This window comes from Crocodylus siamensis, chromosome 3 (assembly GCF_052110815.1).
Source record: "Crocodylus siamensis isolate JL-2025a chromosome 3, ASM5211081v1, whole genome shotgun sequence".
NCBI lineage: Eukaryota > Metazoa > Chordata > Crocodylia > Crocodylidae > Crocodylus > Crocodylus siamensis.
In genome coordinates, this window is record NC_143397.1 from 149,628,161 (window position 1) to 149,642,530 (window position 14,370).

Here is a 14,370-nt window from a genome sequence, read left to right on the forward strand (position 1 = left end):
GGTCAATTGACTGGCTTGCCAACCCTAGGTTCAATAGGTATCTGTAGGCAACCACTCTGTAACAGTGATCATAATATAAGCACATTCAACATTTTAGCAAGAGGGAGTTCATGCTGAAATATCCACCATGCTGACACTGAGCTTTAGACAAGGAAATTATATAAATTGAAGTTATAAAGAAGTTAAAAGGAGCAGTCAAAAAATGTAAACGGCCTGGAGCCTGTTTAAAAGCACCATACTAGAAGCTCAATAAAAGTGTATACTGCAAATCAAAAAAGGGTATAGCATGCAACCCAATAAAATCCCTGGATGGTTTAATAACAGCATTAAGGAGTTTATCAAAGGTAAAAAGTTATCTGTCATTCATAAGTGGAAGGAAGAAAATAGGAAAGCACACTCTGGCAAATCAAATGCAAAAAACATAATAGGGCGGGCCAAGAAAAAATTTGAGGAATGTTTTATAAAAAAAAAAAAAGAGAGACTAAACAATAAGATTTTAAAAAAATACAACAAACAGAAAGCCAGCCAGAGAATCAGTGGGACCATCTGATGACCCAGGTATAAAAGCTAGCCATAGCAAAGCAGCCAAATTAATTCTTTCCATGTGTCTTTACTACAGAGGATATTTGGGAAATTCCCACAACAGATCATTTCTTCCCAGGAGATGGATTTAAAGGATTAAACCAAATTGAAGTGACAATAAAATGACGTTTGAGAACAAAAGCAATAAATTCAACATTTGTAAGTCAATGAGGCAAGTCCATGAGTTCTGAAGGAACTAATACGTAATTGCAGGACTGCTGGCAATAGTACATAAGCTGCTGTTACAAAGAACCTCTGTGCCATAATGCTGGTGAGTTGCCAACATTAACATCCATTTTCAAGAAGGGTTCCAGAGGTGATTCTTGGAACTACAGACCAGTGAGTCTCACTTCTATCCCTGGCAAATTGATAGAATCCATAATAAAGAATAAAACAAAATCAGCAGTCACATAGGCCACCTCTACATGTTACAGGTATTGCACAGTTAACTGGTTAGTTGCACAATTACCTTGAAGAAGGGGACTATTTCCGTTTTGCATTTATACATAGTGCAACACATTCAAGTCAGTGACTCCAAAGATTGCTACTGAGCTCCTGAAATTTCTAACCACCCCATCTAACTGAAATTTGGTTAAGTTCCCCTCCAGCACAGTAAAACTCAGGCTCAGGTAACTTAAATATACTAAACTAATGCCAGACAGATCGTGTACTTTGAGAGTCCAGGGCTTCAATCTCACACTTATTTAACCCATGGATTGTGGTGTTCAGGTCAATCTGTAGTAAAACTGACCCAGCATAGGAACTTATTATATATAAAACTGTCCATATTATTTTTAAACAGGTGATGCAGAGCAGAAGTAACCAACCTGTGACACAGGTAGTGTGGCATGTGGCAGATTGAGCAGGGGACAAGCAGCACAGTAGCAGATAGGGCAGGGAGCAAAAATCAGAGCAGCAGATCAATCAGGTGAAGGGGACTGAAGTGACACTTACAAAGGGGGATGTGAGACAGTGCTTATGCTAAGCAAGGCCTAGCATTAAAAAAAATGCACTAAAATTCCCAGAATGCTTCAAGGAGGTTGAGGGGTCAGCGATTGACATTCTGGTAATCGCTTTCTGACCCTTAGATGAAAATACTGAACTTCTGACCTTTAAACAATGATAAAAATAGCAGACATGCCGCTTACATAGTTAAGAATAGGAAACTGCATGGCTAAACCGCAATGATGAAAAAACAACCGCATATTATGTCAGTTTTGACATTTTAACCCTGCAAAAACCAGCAAAACATATAGATGAATAATGTATTTAGGTTATAGAAAATTAGCATAAGAAATATAAAGGTAATTAAGAATTAACATAAGAAGCGTAATGATTATAATACAAAGCATATCACCTGATATTATAATATAGATAAGTTAACTAAATAACCAATAGAAGTAACAATTAGAAAATGCATATGTATAAGTGTTATCATATATAACTAATAGTAAAGTTATGTTAGAGGCCTCACTTCTACCATGGGGACAGTTTTGTATCTTTTGCCTAAAAAAAGATAAGGGACTCCTTTTAAATGAGCTGTTGACCAGTTCTGAGACTACTGAAATCAGGCAGCCGCACCTAGCCTCCGGGTTAGAGAGCAAGGGCTTGATTTGGGAACCTCGTGAACCAACAGACCTCCTTTAGTTTATGACTTTGTGAAACAATAAAAGTTTTAAATTGAACAGGTCTGAGCCTGTGCTTAATTCAGTCCTATATAATTCGGCATCGAGCTCACACAGGGGAGAGGCTAGTTTGTTGGACACTTGCCAAAAGGTTGGTTCCCACTTATGGAGAGGATCCCATGGGTTGACAGGACTGCAATATATACATTAATACTCCATTTTAAAAACACGAACTACCATATAGTAGCAGTATAAGCTTTTGAACTGATAACTAAGATGCCTAAGGTGAAGTTCTTATACTTGTAAAATAAAATTGAAAAAGAAAGCAAATGGAAGCCCACTGAGCACTCTCATCTTATACTTCAATCTTTAGCAATTGGTGATAGAAGGTTGTTAATACTATCATTTTAAACTTTAAGAATATTACAACCTTTGCCTTGAAGGTGATACTGTATACTTTTCTGTGAATCTTCAAACTTAAAGTATGAGGTGCCTTATATTTTAGAGCTATTCAACTTCAGCAACATTCCTTCAAATAGTGTTGTTATATACCATTTAAAGAAAAATTCCAGTTCGTTAGCTCAGGGTTCAGCCACCTTTCAGTAACGGGGGGCTGAATCAACACAAATAGGTCAAAAGGAGGGCCAGAGCGTATAATTTATCATGGGGCTCTTCAACAGCAATGTGACAGCGGGTGGTTCCTTCACAAAGCACGCATACAAGGACTACAGAACTTGCACCAATGTCTTGCATCTTCTCAGTAGTGGGAAATACGCATGCAGCACCAGAGTAATCTCCATCCCTCTAGAAACTACATGGAAGAGGCTGTCTTCAGTCCTGCAGACCAAAGGTATGTTTGGGGCAGGCAGCCCCTGCTCATACACTGACTGCAGGCAGGCCCCCCTGCACTTCAAATCACAGAAAAAGTTGTCAACCCATATGGATAGACAGTAAAAAAAAAAGCAGCAGCTAAAAATGCTTGCCTGTAAAAGTCTAAAAAAATTGAGCTGTCCATAAAACAACTAAGAATATGTGAGCTTCTTTGAAGATCTGTCACAGGAAGGAGGCTGGATGCGAGTGTTGATAGAGAAAAAGCATAGCAGTGCCACCTTATGTCTGAGAAGGAACACAGCTTGGTGCCCTGCAAGGAGTTCTCCATTAGGGCTTTGTGGCCCATGGGGCCCTCCTCAGTGGCCCCCTTACCCTCCCCACATCCAGCTACACGCTGCCTCCCTCTGCAACCCATTGACTGTAACAGCTGGCCGCATAGATGGCAGGCAGGGCCATGTGACCCAGGTAGTCCAAGGCACCAGGAAGGACAGGGAGGGGGTGATGCAGCCGAGAAAGCTGTACAGCAAGGTGGAAGTGGTCTGTGTCAGAACAGGGGGAGCAGGACCAGTAGAAGTAAGGCTGGTCGGTAGGCTGGGCTGGGGGCAGCATGATGCAATCAGGGTGTGGGAATAAATAAAACACATGCCACTAAAAATGTTTGGTTGTTAGAAAGAAGTTTACAGATTTTCGTTTAAAAATTTTTCTGGAGTTGGCAACTACACCCACAGAGTGCATCCAGTTGCTGCAACTGAACATGCACAGCACCAAACTGATCACTACCCAATTGCTCTGCCAGTCCATGTCTGGTTACTGACTTACTGGAGCGTCTGTTCTAGTCCCTGTTGTTGCAGCTGCCACCCAGTGCCCAGCACACGAAGCTCTGGGACCCAGGAGACAGAGAAGCATCCTAAAGCACAGTGTACTTCTGGGTGTATGAAAGAGCTAGGAGTGGCTGCATGTGCATTCTGCAACACATACCAGATAGCAGCTACCAGAGCAGGCACTGGGACAATGTTCCAGACCAGCCTGGCACTTGGTTGCTTGACTCCAGATAGATGGAGAAACTGCGACCACAGCCACCATGGCTCTTCTACAGATCCAAAAGCATTGCTGTGCTTCAGGATGCCTCTCAGTCTGCTGGGTTCTAGAGCTTGGTAAGCCACTTAAAAAAGCTTGGTGGGCCAGATTTGACCTGTTACTGCATGCTGCCAATTCCTGCTTTAGGCCAGAGGTGCTCAACCCCCAGCCTATGGGTCAAAGTAAAAAGTGGAGCCCCAGCATCCAGCACACAGGGCTCCCCTGGGTTGGTAAATTTGGTGGCAATGGAGCGGTGGAAATTAATAATGCCACCCCTTCGACACTGCCAAGTTTCCATGCCCTGAATGGCTGGGTTGGGGCCAAGACATGCCTCCTCCCCCAGCGTGGACAGGTCCAGGCTGGGACATGCTCCCTTCCCCCCGTGGCTAGATCTAGGCTGCTCCCCACCCCACTCCGTGTGGCCAGACTGGACCCTACCACATCTGCCTCGTGCACCAGATTGAGCCCACTGCCCAGATCCAGCCCACAGATGGATAGAGCATTGCCCAGCCAGCTTGTGGGGCAAAAAGTTGAGCACCACTGCTTTAGACAAATGCTTGAAAGCCATATTATGGCTGGAGAAGGTTAACAGCATTTTCTTAAGAATATAATCCCATTTTCATCAATTCCTAATATAAAAACTCATTCTTAAATTTAGGTTCCACAACTACATCAGAGACATCAGATATAAAATAACTGGCTCCAAAAAACCCCCAAAAACCTATTTCAAAGAAGATCCAGAACGTTCCCTATGCAGTATGAGTGCGTCTACACGTGCCCTTATAGCACCATTGTTACTGCGCTGTCATTTAGTACTTCCTTTTAGAAGTAATAAGTGACGGTGAAGAACAGCCTGTACTGTGCTGTGCCAGTGGCACATGGTTATTTTTAGCCGCTATGTTGCCATAGCAATGTGGTATAGCAAGGGAGTGCGTTGCCATGGTAACATAGCAGCGGCCTCACAGCTTGTGCCTGCTGATGCTACATCGCCGTAGCATGTTGCTACAGTGACATAGCGTCACATGTAGACATGCCCTATAGGTATCAGATTTAATACCAAAACCAGTATAGAATAAGCATGGCACTTCTTTACAGCTTATTCTTTTCAGAAAGATGGAGACATTAATCCACCGCAAGTATTTATTATCAACAGCTCTGATAATCTACATACATCCATCCCAAAGCACCACACTTAATTGCGGTTCGATTTTTCTTTTTACAAAAAAAATATTCTACAGTTTAATTCAACAATTATGTAAAGGTTGTTACAACCTGAGAAAAAAAAATTCTGGGATGGAATCATCAAGTGTGAAACACAGATGTCATTTACACTTCTTTTTACATTTGAAGAACTCATACCTGGGTGCACTGCCCGTTAAGCTTTCACTTGATGATGACGATGATGATCCAGGCCTCTGTTCTGTTTTCATTCCTAGCGTCTCTGTTGCATTACTCTGCGATTTCTCTCCTTCCTCTTCTGGCTTCTTTTTTTCACTGTCACTATCGTCACTGCCTTCTCCTAAGATGTCATCGACCTGCCAATTGGTCAAGAGTCAGTACGTGCTCTACTCTCACAGAGCCGTAGTCTTAAATATGCATTTTAAAATGCCTCAATAGATTGCTTGCTCCATTTTCTTGAAAATATAAAAGTATTAAAAGTATCAAAATTAAAAATGAAGACAAGGGTCTTTAAAGAAGTTTCCACAACAATCACAATGTTTTGTTTAAATTAAAAATTATAGAATTATTTCAAGTTTATGTTCACTTACGTAAGATGTATACTAACTAAAGTACCCTAAAATCAATACATTCCACTTTAAGGTTATTGATTTTTTTTTTCTTGAGTTGGGATAATCAGGAAATAAACAGAAATCATTATAGGAAGTGTGCAAGTTATTGAGAAATTAAATAGACAGATGCTTTAAACTACCAGAAAATAATGAACAGTTGGTCATCTATGCAAGAAAGATACTGAAGTCTCCAGTTAACAAGCAGTTTTATCACTTCAGATAGCCCTATTTAAAACCCTAATATTAAAGAAGGGCTTTACCAAATGACAGGAACTGTGTGAAAGGAACTGAAAATACAGAAGATACTATTCTAATGAGGTTCTGTCTACTTGCTTACTAATTAAGGCAAGTGTATCAAAACATTTAGACATTTCAATAAACAGTAGTTTGAATGTTGCTCTTAAGTTAGCATGGCATTTTATGTTTGCCTATAACACCCTTATTCATTCTAGAGGTTTGCAGCTGCAGAAACCAGTAAAACAAAACTTAATGTGATGTGTTGCAAGTCACATGTTCCTTTTTGAACTACAGGTGGAAAAGGAATAGGAAAGTGTAAGTGATGATGATACATTCACCTTTCCATTGCAACTGGTAAAAACCATGAGAAGGGAGAAAGGAGATGGGATTACTTTTGGGGGCTAAGTGGCTGGAGCTTTGTTGAACCTTAAATTTTCTCCTAACAGCAACCTACTGCAGCAGACAGCAAAGGAGAGGGAGTAAGGCCACAGCAGCTCAGCGTTATAAAGAGTCCTTTCACGTTCCAATATTTTAATCCAAAAAGCCCTATTCGGAGCTATTATGCAAGTCAGTGGTTCTTTCAGGCTAGAGGCACGTCTGGATAAACTTCTGGATCTTGGTGTTCACTTTTTTGGATTACAGAAAAATAGGAGAGCAGTTTTTCTTTTGTAAAGAATGCAGAAGGACCACAACTATGGATTTCTATTTGAAATCTCTGGATTTACCTTGCAAATCATGTTTGCACATCTAAACAGTATCTGGCAAGCTGCAGCACCTTTGAAAGGATCCCAAGCCACCCCAAGGTGCTGGGACACCTTGGCTGAGACTCACTGCTGAAACAGAACCAACGGACCTCATAAGAACACCATTGTCTTGATAGGATTCCAACTCCCTTTCTCTAGTAAACTCCGACTAGAGGAAAACTGAAAGGAAACAATGACCATACTCAACTCCTGACTTCTGTGGCTTGGGGAACACATCCCATTGCCCCCATTTAGTTTTATTTCCGCTTGGGGAAAAAAATTTACTCATGATGCCAGGAACAGCCGCCAAGTCTCCAGTTTGCATGAATGCAGATAAACCAACAGCATGACTATAAGCTCCGAAGATTCCCAGCCAGTCAAACAACAATTGCTACAAAGTTTGGCTGTGTGGTCCCAGTTCTGAATGTCTATGAATGCTACAACCCCTTCTAACTCAAACAAGTCCACAAAAGCAGAGTGGCAAAACTTACACGGTACACAACCAAACTGGAATATGGATTTTGCAGTAGCAGAGGGCAGACTAGAAGAGGGCCACTTCCTGCTGTTACTACATAAGTGGGTCCTTCATCAGAAAGTGAAAACTTGAAAAGTGCTGGAAATTAACCAGCAGGGGCTTCATGACAAAGAATGGCCATTCTTGGATTAGCACACCGGGCCGATAAATTCCCCATTCATCCTATTACATAATACGGATTGGCATGACGAGGGATCAGGGTTTTCCGTTTCCCATGGAATGTAGGAGTAAAATGTGGATTCCTCCCCACCTCCCCTTACTGAGTAAAATGTGGATTTCTCATTTTAGCAGAGAAACCTGTGCAGTTTTGCAACAAGCCCTCTGTAGCCTAGCAGAGTTCCAGCCAGCAAGGGGCTGGTCAGGCAGGGAATGCCATTGTGCATATACTGTACATGGCCCCAGGCAGCCAGAAGAGAGCAACTCCCATGGGTAAGTGCGGGGAAGCACAGGGGAATTGAGGCCCTCACAGGGAAGGGGTTGGGCTAGGCCAGGGTGGGCTGAGGCTGCTGCCCAGCCAGGCAGTGTATGGGACTTGGGGCTGCAATGCCCATCTGCAGGGCCCTGGGGGAGAGCAGGATGGGGATGCAGGTGGCTCATCTGGCCGGGGGGGGGGGGGGGGCAGCTCCCAACTGCTACATGTGCTCCTGGAGTGCAGGGGAGGAGCTGCACCCACAAGATCTGTGCGCAGAGTGGCGGCAAGGCAGGATGCCTGCTATGGGCTTGGGCTCCTGCCATGCTGCCCTTTCCTAGGGCCTCCACAGCCCAGCATATGTGACCCAACACTGCAGGTAACAGCAAAACTGTGCAGGAAAGAAACTGTGTTTGCTGCTGTGAAGCTCTGCACCACCCTGGCAATATGTCCCTTGTGTGCATGGGACACAACCCTGTGCTGCTGTCCCCATTGCCCCCCTGTGCACAGGAGACGCATAGCCAGGGCAGTGCAGAGCTCACAGCAGCAAGAAGCTTTCCTGTGTGGCTCCACTGTTCCTTGCAGTGCCAGGGTGTGCCCACCAGGCTGCAGAGGCCCCGGGGGAGGGCAGCTGGGTGGCAGCCTGAGCCTGCAGGGGACAAGCCTGAGCCCCCAGGGGGCACCTGCCCCGTGCACAAATCTGGAGGGTGCAGGTCCACCCTGACCCAAGAGTACATGCAGTGGCAGGGAGCTGGCCTTATCTCTCGCCAAGGCCCCAGCAGGCAGTTCCCAGCTGGGCTATGCTCCACTGCAGCAGCTGCTGTCTTCTGTTGGGGGGCAGGGGGCTACAGACCTGGGTCCCTGACCACATAGCCCTGGCAGATGGGGGGGGACCCCCTCTGGCAGAGCTGAGGGGGTAGGGGCTGTGGGTGATCTTTTATTTTAAATCACAGACTTTGGGGGTTTTAAAAATCAGAGAATTTGCAGTTTGGTTTTTTTTAATCAGGGAAAACAAGGATCCCTGGGCATGACAAACCAGACCTCTTTGCTAATGTCTGAAAAACTGGGGGACACCATTGTATCTCCACCTGATCTGGATGTTATTTCTTCAAGTTGAATTTTTCAAGACTTCAAGAAGTATTTTAGGTCTTTTTTACTCTCCAATAATATAAAACTTGACCCCAAAAATCCACATCAGATCTTCTGAAAGTTTGTTTCCTGACAAGTTGTGTTCTAACTCTCTAAACACTTTAACATATATGCATAGGATGGAACATAAAAAGGAATGAACTCTTCTGAAGTCTCAAAGTACTGCTTTCTAAGATGACTAACACCAATTTTAGGAATTTTTAATACAGTTTCAGCAGAAAGTTTTATACTGATCCACTTGCCAATATACCAACTCTATAGATTTTCCCAATTATGGCATTAAAAGAGAAATCATTAAATAAATGGTATTACAGGACATTTTCTTTTAGGTCTCTGCAACACACAAATGTGACTCCCTAATTTTCGGTGGAAATAAATGGGAAAATTTAGGACGCAGGTGACCAAAACTCAAAAGTAGCTTATTTCTCATACAGAACATTCTCCACCCCTTCCGAATTGGGCCAAATACACTACTAAAATTTTCTGTATAGAATAATTCCTCTTGCAAGTCCTAAACAGAAGATGTGAATGGTTTAAGTACAACTTCTGTGATGATCAAATCTACTGAGAGCACCTCCCGGTCCAGTTACTTATTTTAAGTGTGGCTTGTATCACTGACTTCACTGGACACTGAGGAGGAGCAGCAGCAGCAAGAAAAACATGTGCTGAAGACATACAACTTACTCCTCGGCAGTAGTGACCTGCATCTTGATGATGCCTAAAATATAATGCATGAAAAAGTAGCCTGCAGCTCTAGAAAATAAACAGCTGAAGTATGTTCAAGAGAGCACATTTTCCCTACCTATATCCCAAATGAGCCAGACAAGGGAGAGAGGATAAAGAAGGAAAGCAGGTCAATTTTACAAGTTATCATGGAATTAATCCAGCATGCATACCTGTCTCTATGGAAAGGAAGTGAATTAAATGTCAGTTTGCCTCCTAAAGAGGTAAAAGAAACCACCCCGCTTTAGAAAAAGAGATCAAGCATATCTATCCTTTTTTGGTGAAGGAGTAAGCTATGGAAGATAAAAGACAGGTTAGGAACAATAAGACCGAGGAAGAGATTAGGAATGTCACACAAGAATTATGGCTTGTTGTATCCATCCCTCCAGCAGACCGTACAGGTGGGCTAGAGAGCACTACCACAGCAGCAAGGAATGTCAGACAGATCTATGAAAGAAAGCTCCATGGGGCAGTTTTACCAACGAACTAAGAATGTTCCCCCACATTCCGACTGTGGTTATCAGACGGCAAGGAAGCATTTCTCTGTTCCACACCTATCAGACATGTTTTAGAGGATAATAAATACTTCACATTTCCTATGTAAACCTCATGTCTAATTTCTTCAAAATACCCCAATAACTTCAGCAGTGTAGGGATGCAGCTGGGACCTTGGGCAAAGCAGAAGTGGCTTCTGTTTGCTGCTATAATCACAATTGTGAACACATGGCTGCCAGTAGCTGGTTTTTTTCACCACTGCCTGTTCCCAAAGTTGGCACCAGGGCGGGTTGCCCCCCTTAGTTACACCACTGCTTTCTGGTGCTTTCTCTGGAGGTGGCTCTGAAGGAAATAAAAGAAGTGCAGCAGGCACGCCTCTAAACCAGGGATAGGCAAAATACGTCCTGCGGGTCGAATCTGGCCTGCAGCTGCGCCCACAGCACTCTGCATGGGGCCAAGTCCAGCCTGGGGCAGCCTGTGCCATGCTTTAGCCCACACCCACCAGCCTGCTCCCAGCTCTGGCCAGCACGCATAGCTTCCAGAAGGGCTGCTCCTGGTGCAGCTGCCTGGGAACTGCTCTGCTTCCCTTGCCTCCAGAAGCATCTCCTCCTACTGCACTGCTCCTGGCCAGAAGTAAGCTTCAGCTGGGTGGCTCCTGCCGCAGCATGTGAGCCTCTGGTTACAGTTTCCTGCTGCCTTCCACCCACTCCATCTGCTGGGTGTGGTGGAGTGGGGGGTGAGGCAGCCAGGAGCTGGAGCCAGAGCCTTGGGTGCTGTGGGCAGGAGCCACCCAGCTGAGGCTTCTTCCACCCAGAGTGGTGAAGCAGGAGAAAGAGCTGGTAGAGGTGAAGGGAGTGGAACAGCACAGAGGGGGCTGCAGGCACACTGGGAACAGCCCTGCCAGAAGCTGTATGTGCTGGCTGGGGCTGGGGTAGTGGGCACGGGCTATCCTAGCTGAAAGCAGCCCTATGTTCTGTTGCATGTGCTCCCTGCCTTCCTCCTCCCTCCCCTACCCCTGGCTGGCTCCTAGGACCTAGTGCTCAGGCAGACCACCACACATGCATGCTACTTCCTTGCCCCCACAAGGCAGGGACCGCCTTGTGATCCTGGCCTTGGTCACCGGTCTCTCTCTCGAACACTACATCTCGCCTGCCCATGGCCCAATCCCACACAGGGAGTCCTGGAGAGTTGTTGCTGGAAGGATGCTGACCCAGCCCTTAACACGACAAAACCCCCTATGGGGCCCTCAGGTCCAAATAGCCCACCCTTGGTCTAAATCTAAAATTCAAGTAAATCTGCAGAGACCACATCCAGTGAGAACATTTAAAAAATTGTATTAGTTAAAACCCATGACGGCCACAATTTAATTATTTATATTTCTGCTGCTTCAGGTTTAACACGTAAGAAAAAGCTACTGTGTTCAATGTGTGCAGTATTGCACTTCGTCTCTTCCTTTAATAGGGCTGTTTAATAACCTCTTAGAAATAAAGTATAACCTCTTAGACGTAAACCGACTGCCCCTGTTTTTTTAGTTCACCTTCTTTGCACTTTGCTGTATGATCTTTGCATTCAAAGATTTTAGACCCTAAAGGCCAAATCCCCATTTTATAGATTTCATAGACATTAGGGCTGGAAGGGACCTCGGAAGATCATTGAGTTCAGCCAGCCGCCCAGAAGGGCAGGAAATCAGCTGGGGTCATAGGATCTCAGCAAGATAAGCATCCAATTTGCTCTTGAAGGTGTTCATTGTAGGTGCTTGAACCACCTCCGATGGCAGACTGTTCCAGACCTTGGGGGCTCAGACAGTAAAGAAATTCTTCCTTATGTCCAGCCTGAAATGGTCTTGTAGTAGCTTATGACCGTTCGACCTAGTCATCCCTTGGTGCGCTCTGGTGAACAAATGTTCCCCCAGATACTGGTGGTCAAGGACAAGTGGTGTCTAGTAGCTGAACAGGTGAAGAAACTGTAACAACTTACTTCAACATAGCAACTACTCAGGGCAGCTAAAATGTGACCTCAAAACACCACGAGTGTCTTCAATATGACCAAAAATAAAAACATCAGAACAAGGAGAAGATGCATGAGAGGAGAGCCTATTAAAAGGTGGCAAATTGTGCAGTGCACAGAAGGGAAATCAGGACCTTCTGCTCTCTTGGTCTTATAGCACAAAAACAAGAGAACAGAGTAGCAAATCCAAGAGAGATGACAGAAAGTGCCTAACTACTGAATTCATTATTAATCATGGGAGCAACAAACACAATAAGACTCAAAAAAGGAACCACCCCGCCTTTACTGCAGATTCTTACATACAGCATGCCTCAGACTAAGATGCAAACCTTATTTATAAAAGGTAGAATGAAGGAAAAAAAAAAATCTTTCCTTGGTATTTAGCATATTTACTCAAATATAAGATTCCCCCATACTGACTGGGAGGGGCTCAAAGCCCCTCATTTTACATTCACATACAGGGAAACTTCATTAAATACCCTATCATTAAACTGCTGCCAAAAGCAGCATGTGCTCGCTAATGGGAACCAACTTAGAAGCTGATTAAATGGATCTAACACTGAGCATGTCTAGAAAACACAGGCCCCATATTGGGGAAACATACTGATGGGAACTTACCACTAAGGTAGCTTGGTGTAGCCCATTTGAACAAAATATATGACAGTACTCATTGTGTCAACTCTTTTTCAGGTCATGGCAAGCCACTAAACTGAATACATTTAGACTTCCTCTTCACTCCCACAGCTGAGCTGCACCTTTCTTTCCCTTTCCCAGTCATTTCCTGGTCCTTCTTAAATGGCTGGCAGACACCACCAAATGGGGCCCCAAACAGTTCACCCCGAACTCCTGTAATCCCCTCTCTCAGCTTCTTGCATACAATTAGTGCGGCTCTGCCCTCCATGGGGTACAGCTGAACCAGGCTGCCTTGCACCTCACTTGCACATAAATTTCTGGAGGATCTCAGGACTTGCAACAAGAACATCTGGTTCCTGTCATGAATTTGGAGCTAATTAATTAGCATACAAATCCTTTGTAGGGGGTATCTGGAATACTACACACTTGCTGAGCTGTGGAGTCACAAAAGCTTGAAACACTGTTGACTCTGCTGGGGCCCAGTTATGAACTACATAGTAAATCATAACCCTTTTGCTTTGAACTAGTATCATGCATAGAACATGCTATATTAGAAATAGGTACAAAATGCTGCTTAAAGTTGTGGTTGTGGAGTAACTGCTAAAACTTGCAGCAGGTTCAAAAAAAAAAGGTAAAAAAGGTCACACTCTGGATGAACTAAATTACTACAGGCATTATTTTCAAATTTCAAAAAAAGAGTGTTTTCAAATTTGTTCTGCACTTCTACATACATGGGGAAAGCAGGGTCCGACAGTAAAGTGGGGAGAAAGGGCTGCAGGGGCAAGAAGCTGGGGGGCAGAGGGCAAAGAAGGGCACCTGATCCCATCAGATTTATTTTCTCTGCTGTAGCAGCTGGAAAGGAACAAAAATCCAAAGCAAGCCTTTCATAATTAGATTCTATATCTGAAAAAAACTGTAACAAGTTTATAAAATTTCCACATATAGAACCTAATTATGGGGGACCATTTTATATTAAAGTAAATATGATATTTTCTTATAGTAGAAAAATGCTCCTGCTACATCATGAATTAGATCATAGTCAATAAAACTGCCTGTATAAACCATAAAACAAAATATAAAACAAAACAAACATGCTACAAAGCATATATGGCATATACTGCAAGCTTATGACTCTAATTCAGCTTTCAAAACAGACAAAATACTGCATTTACCCAAACCTAAGATTACTTCAAATTTAAGGCAATAATTAGATTCTATACATGGAAAATTAGAAATTTGTTCTAATTTTCTATGTTCAGAATCTAATTAGTGGAAAGTCATCTTATATTAGGTCTCCCACACTGCTGTGGCTGAGAAAGCAATGATGGCAGGTCAGAGGCCAGACCCCCACCCTTTGCTCACCTCTCCGTCATCTCCCCATGCCTTCCCCCAAGCATATGCCCCTTTGCCTGACCCCTACCCCATATCCCCCATGCCTATACCTTCCAATTCCCTGCCTCCACTGATCCCTGCTTCCCCGTGAATCCTGCCTTTCCACCCCTTGCAGTCTGCGTCTCTCCTGCCACTCCCTGGC

At 43.9% G+C, this 14,370-nt stretch overlaps 1 protein-coding gene across 2 annotated transcripts in view; it reads right to left on the reverse strand.

Moving 5' to 3' along the window:
* CTDP1 (CTD phosphatase 1) overlaps positions 1-14,370 on the reverse strand; it is a 193,362-nt gene that overhangs the window by 59,320 nt on the left and 119,672 nt on the right. The window contains exon 12 of one of the 2 annotated variants that reach the window (XM_090039533.1): positions 5,475-5,650. The exons of the other annotated variant lie outside the window; for it this stretch is intronic. Coding sequence (XP_089895659.1) covers positions 5,475-5,650 — 176 coding nt within the window. The remainder of the gene's footprint in view (positions 1-5,474; positions 5,651-14,370) is intronic. 2 annotated transcript variants of the gene reach the window in all.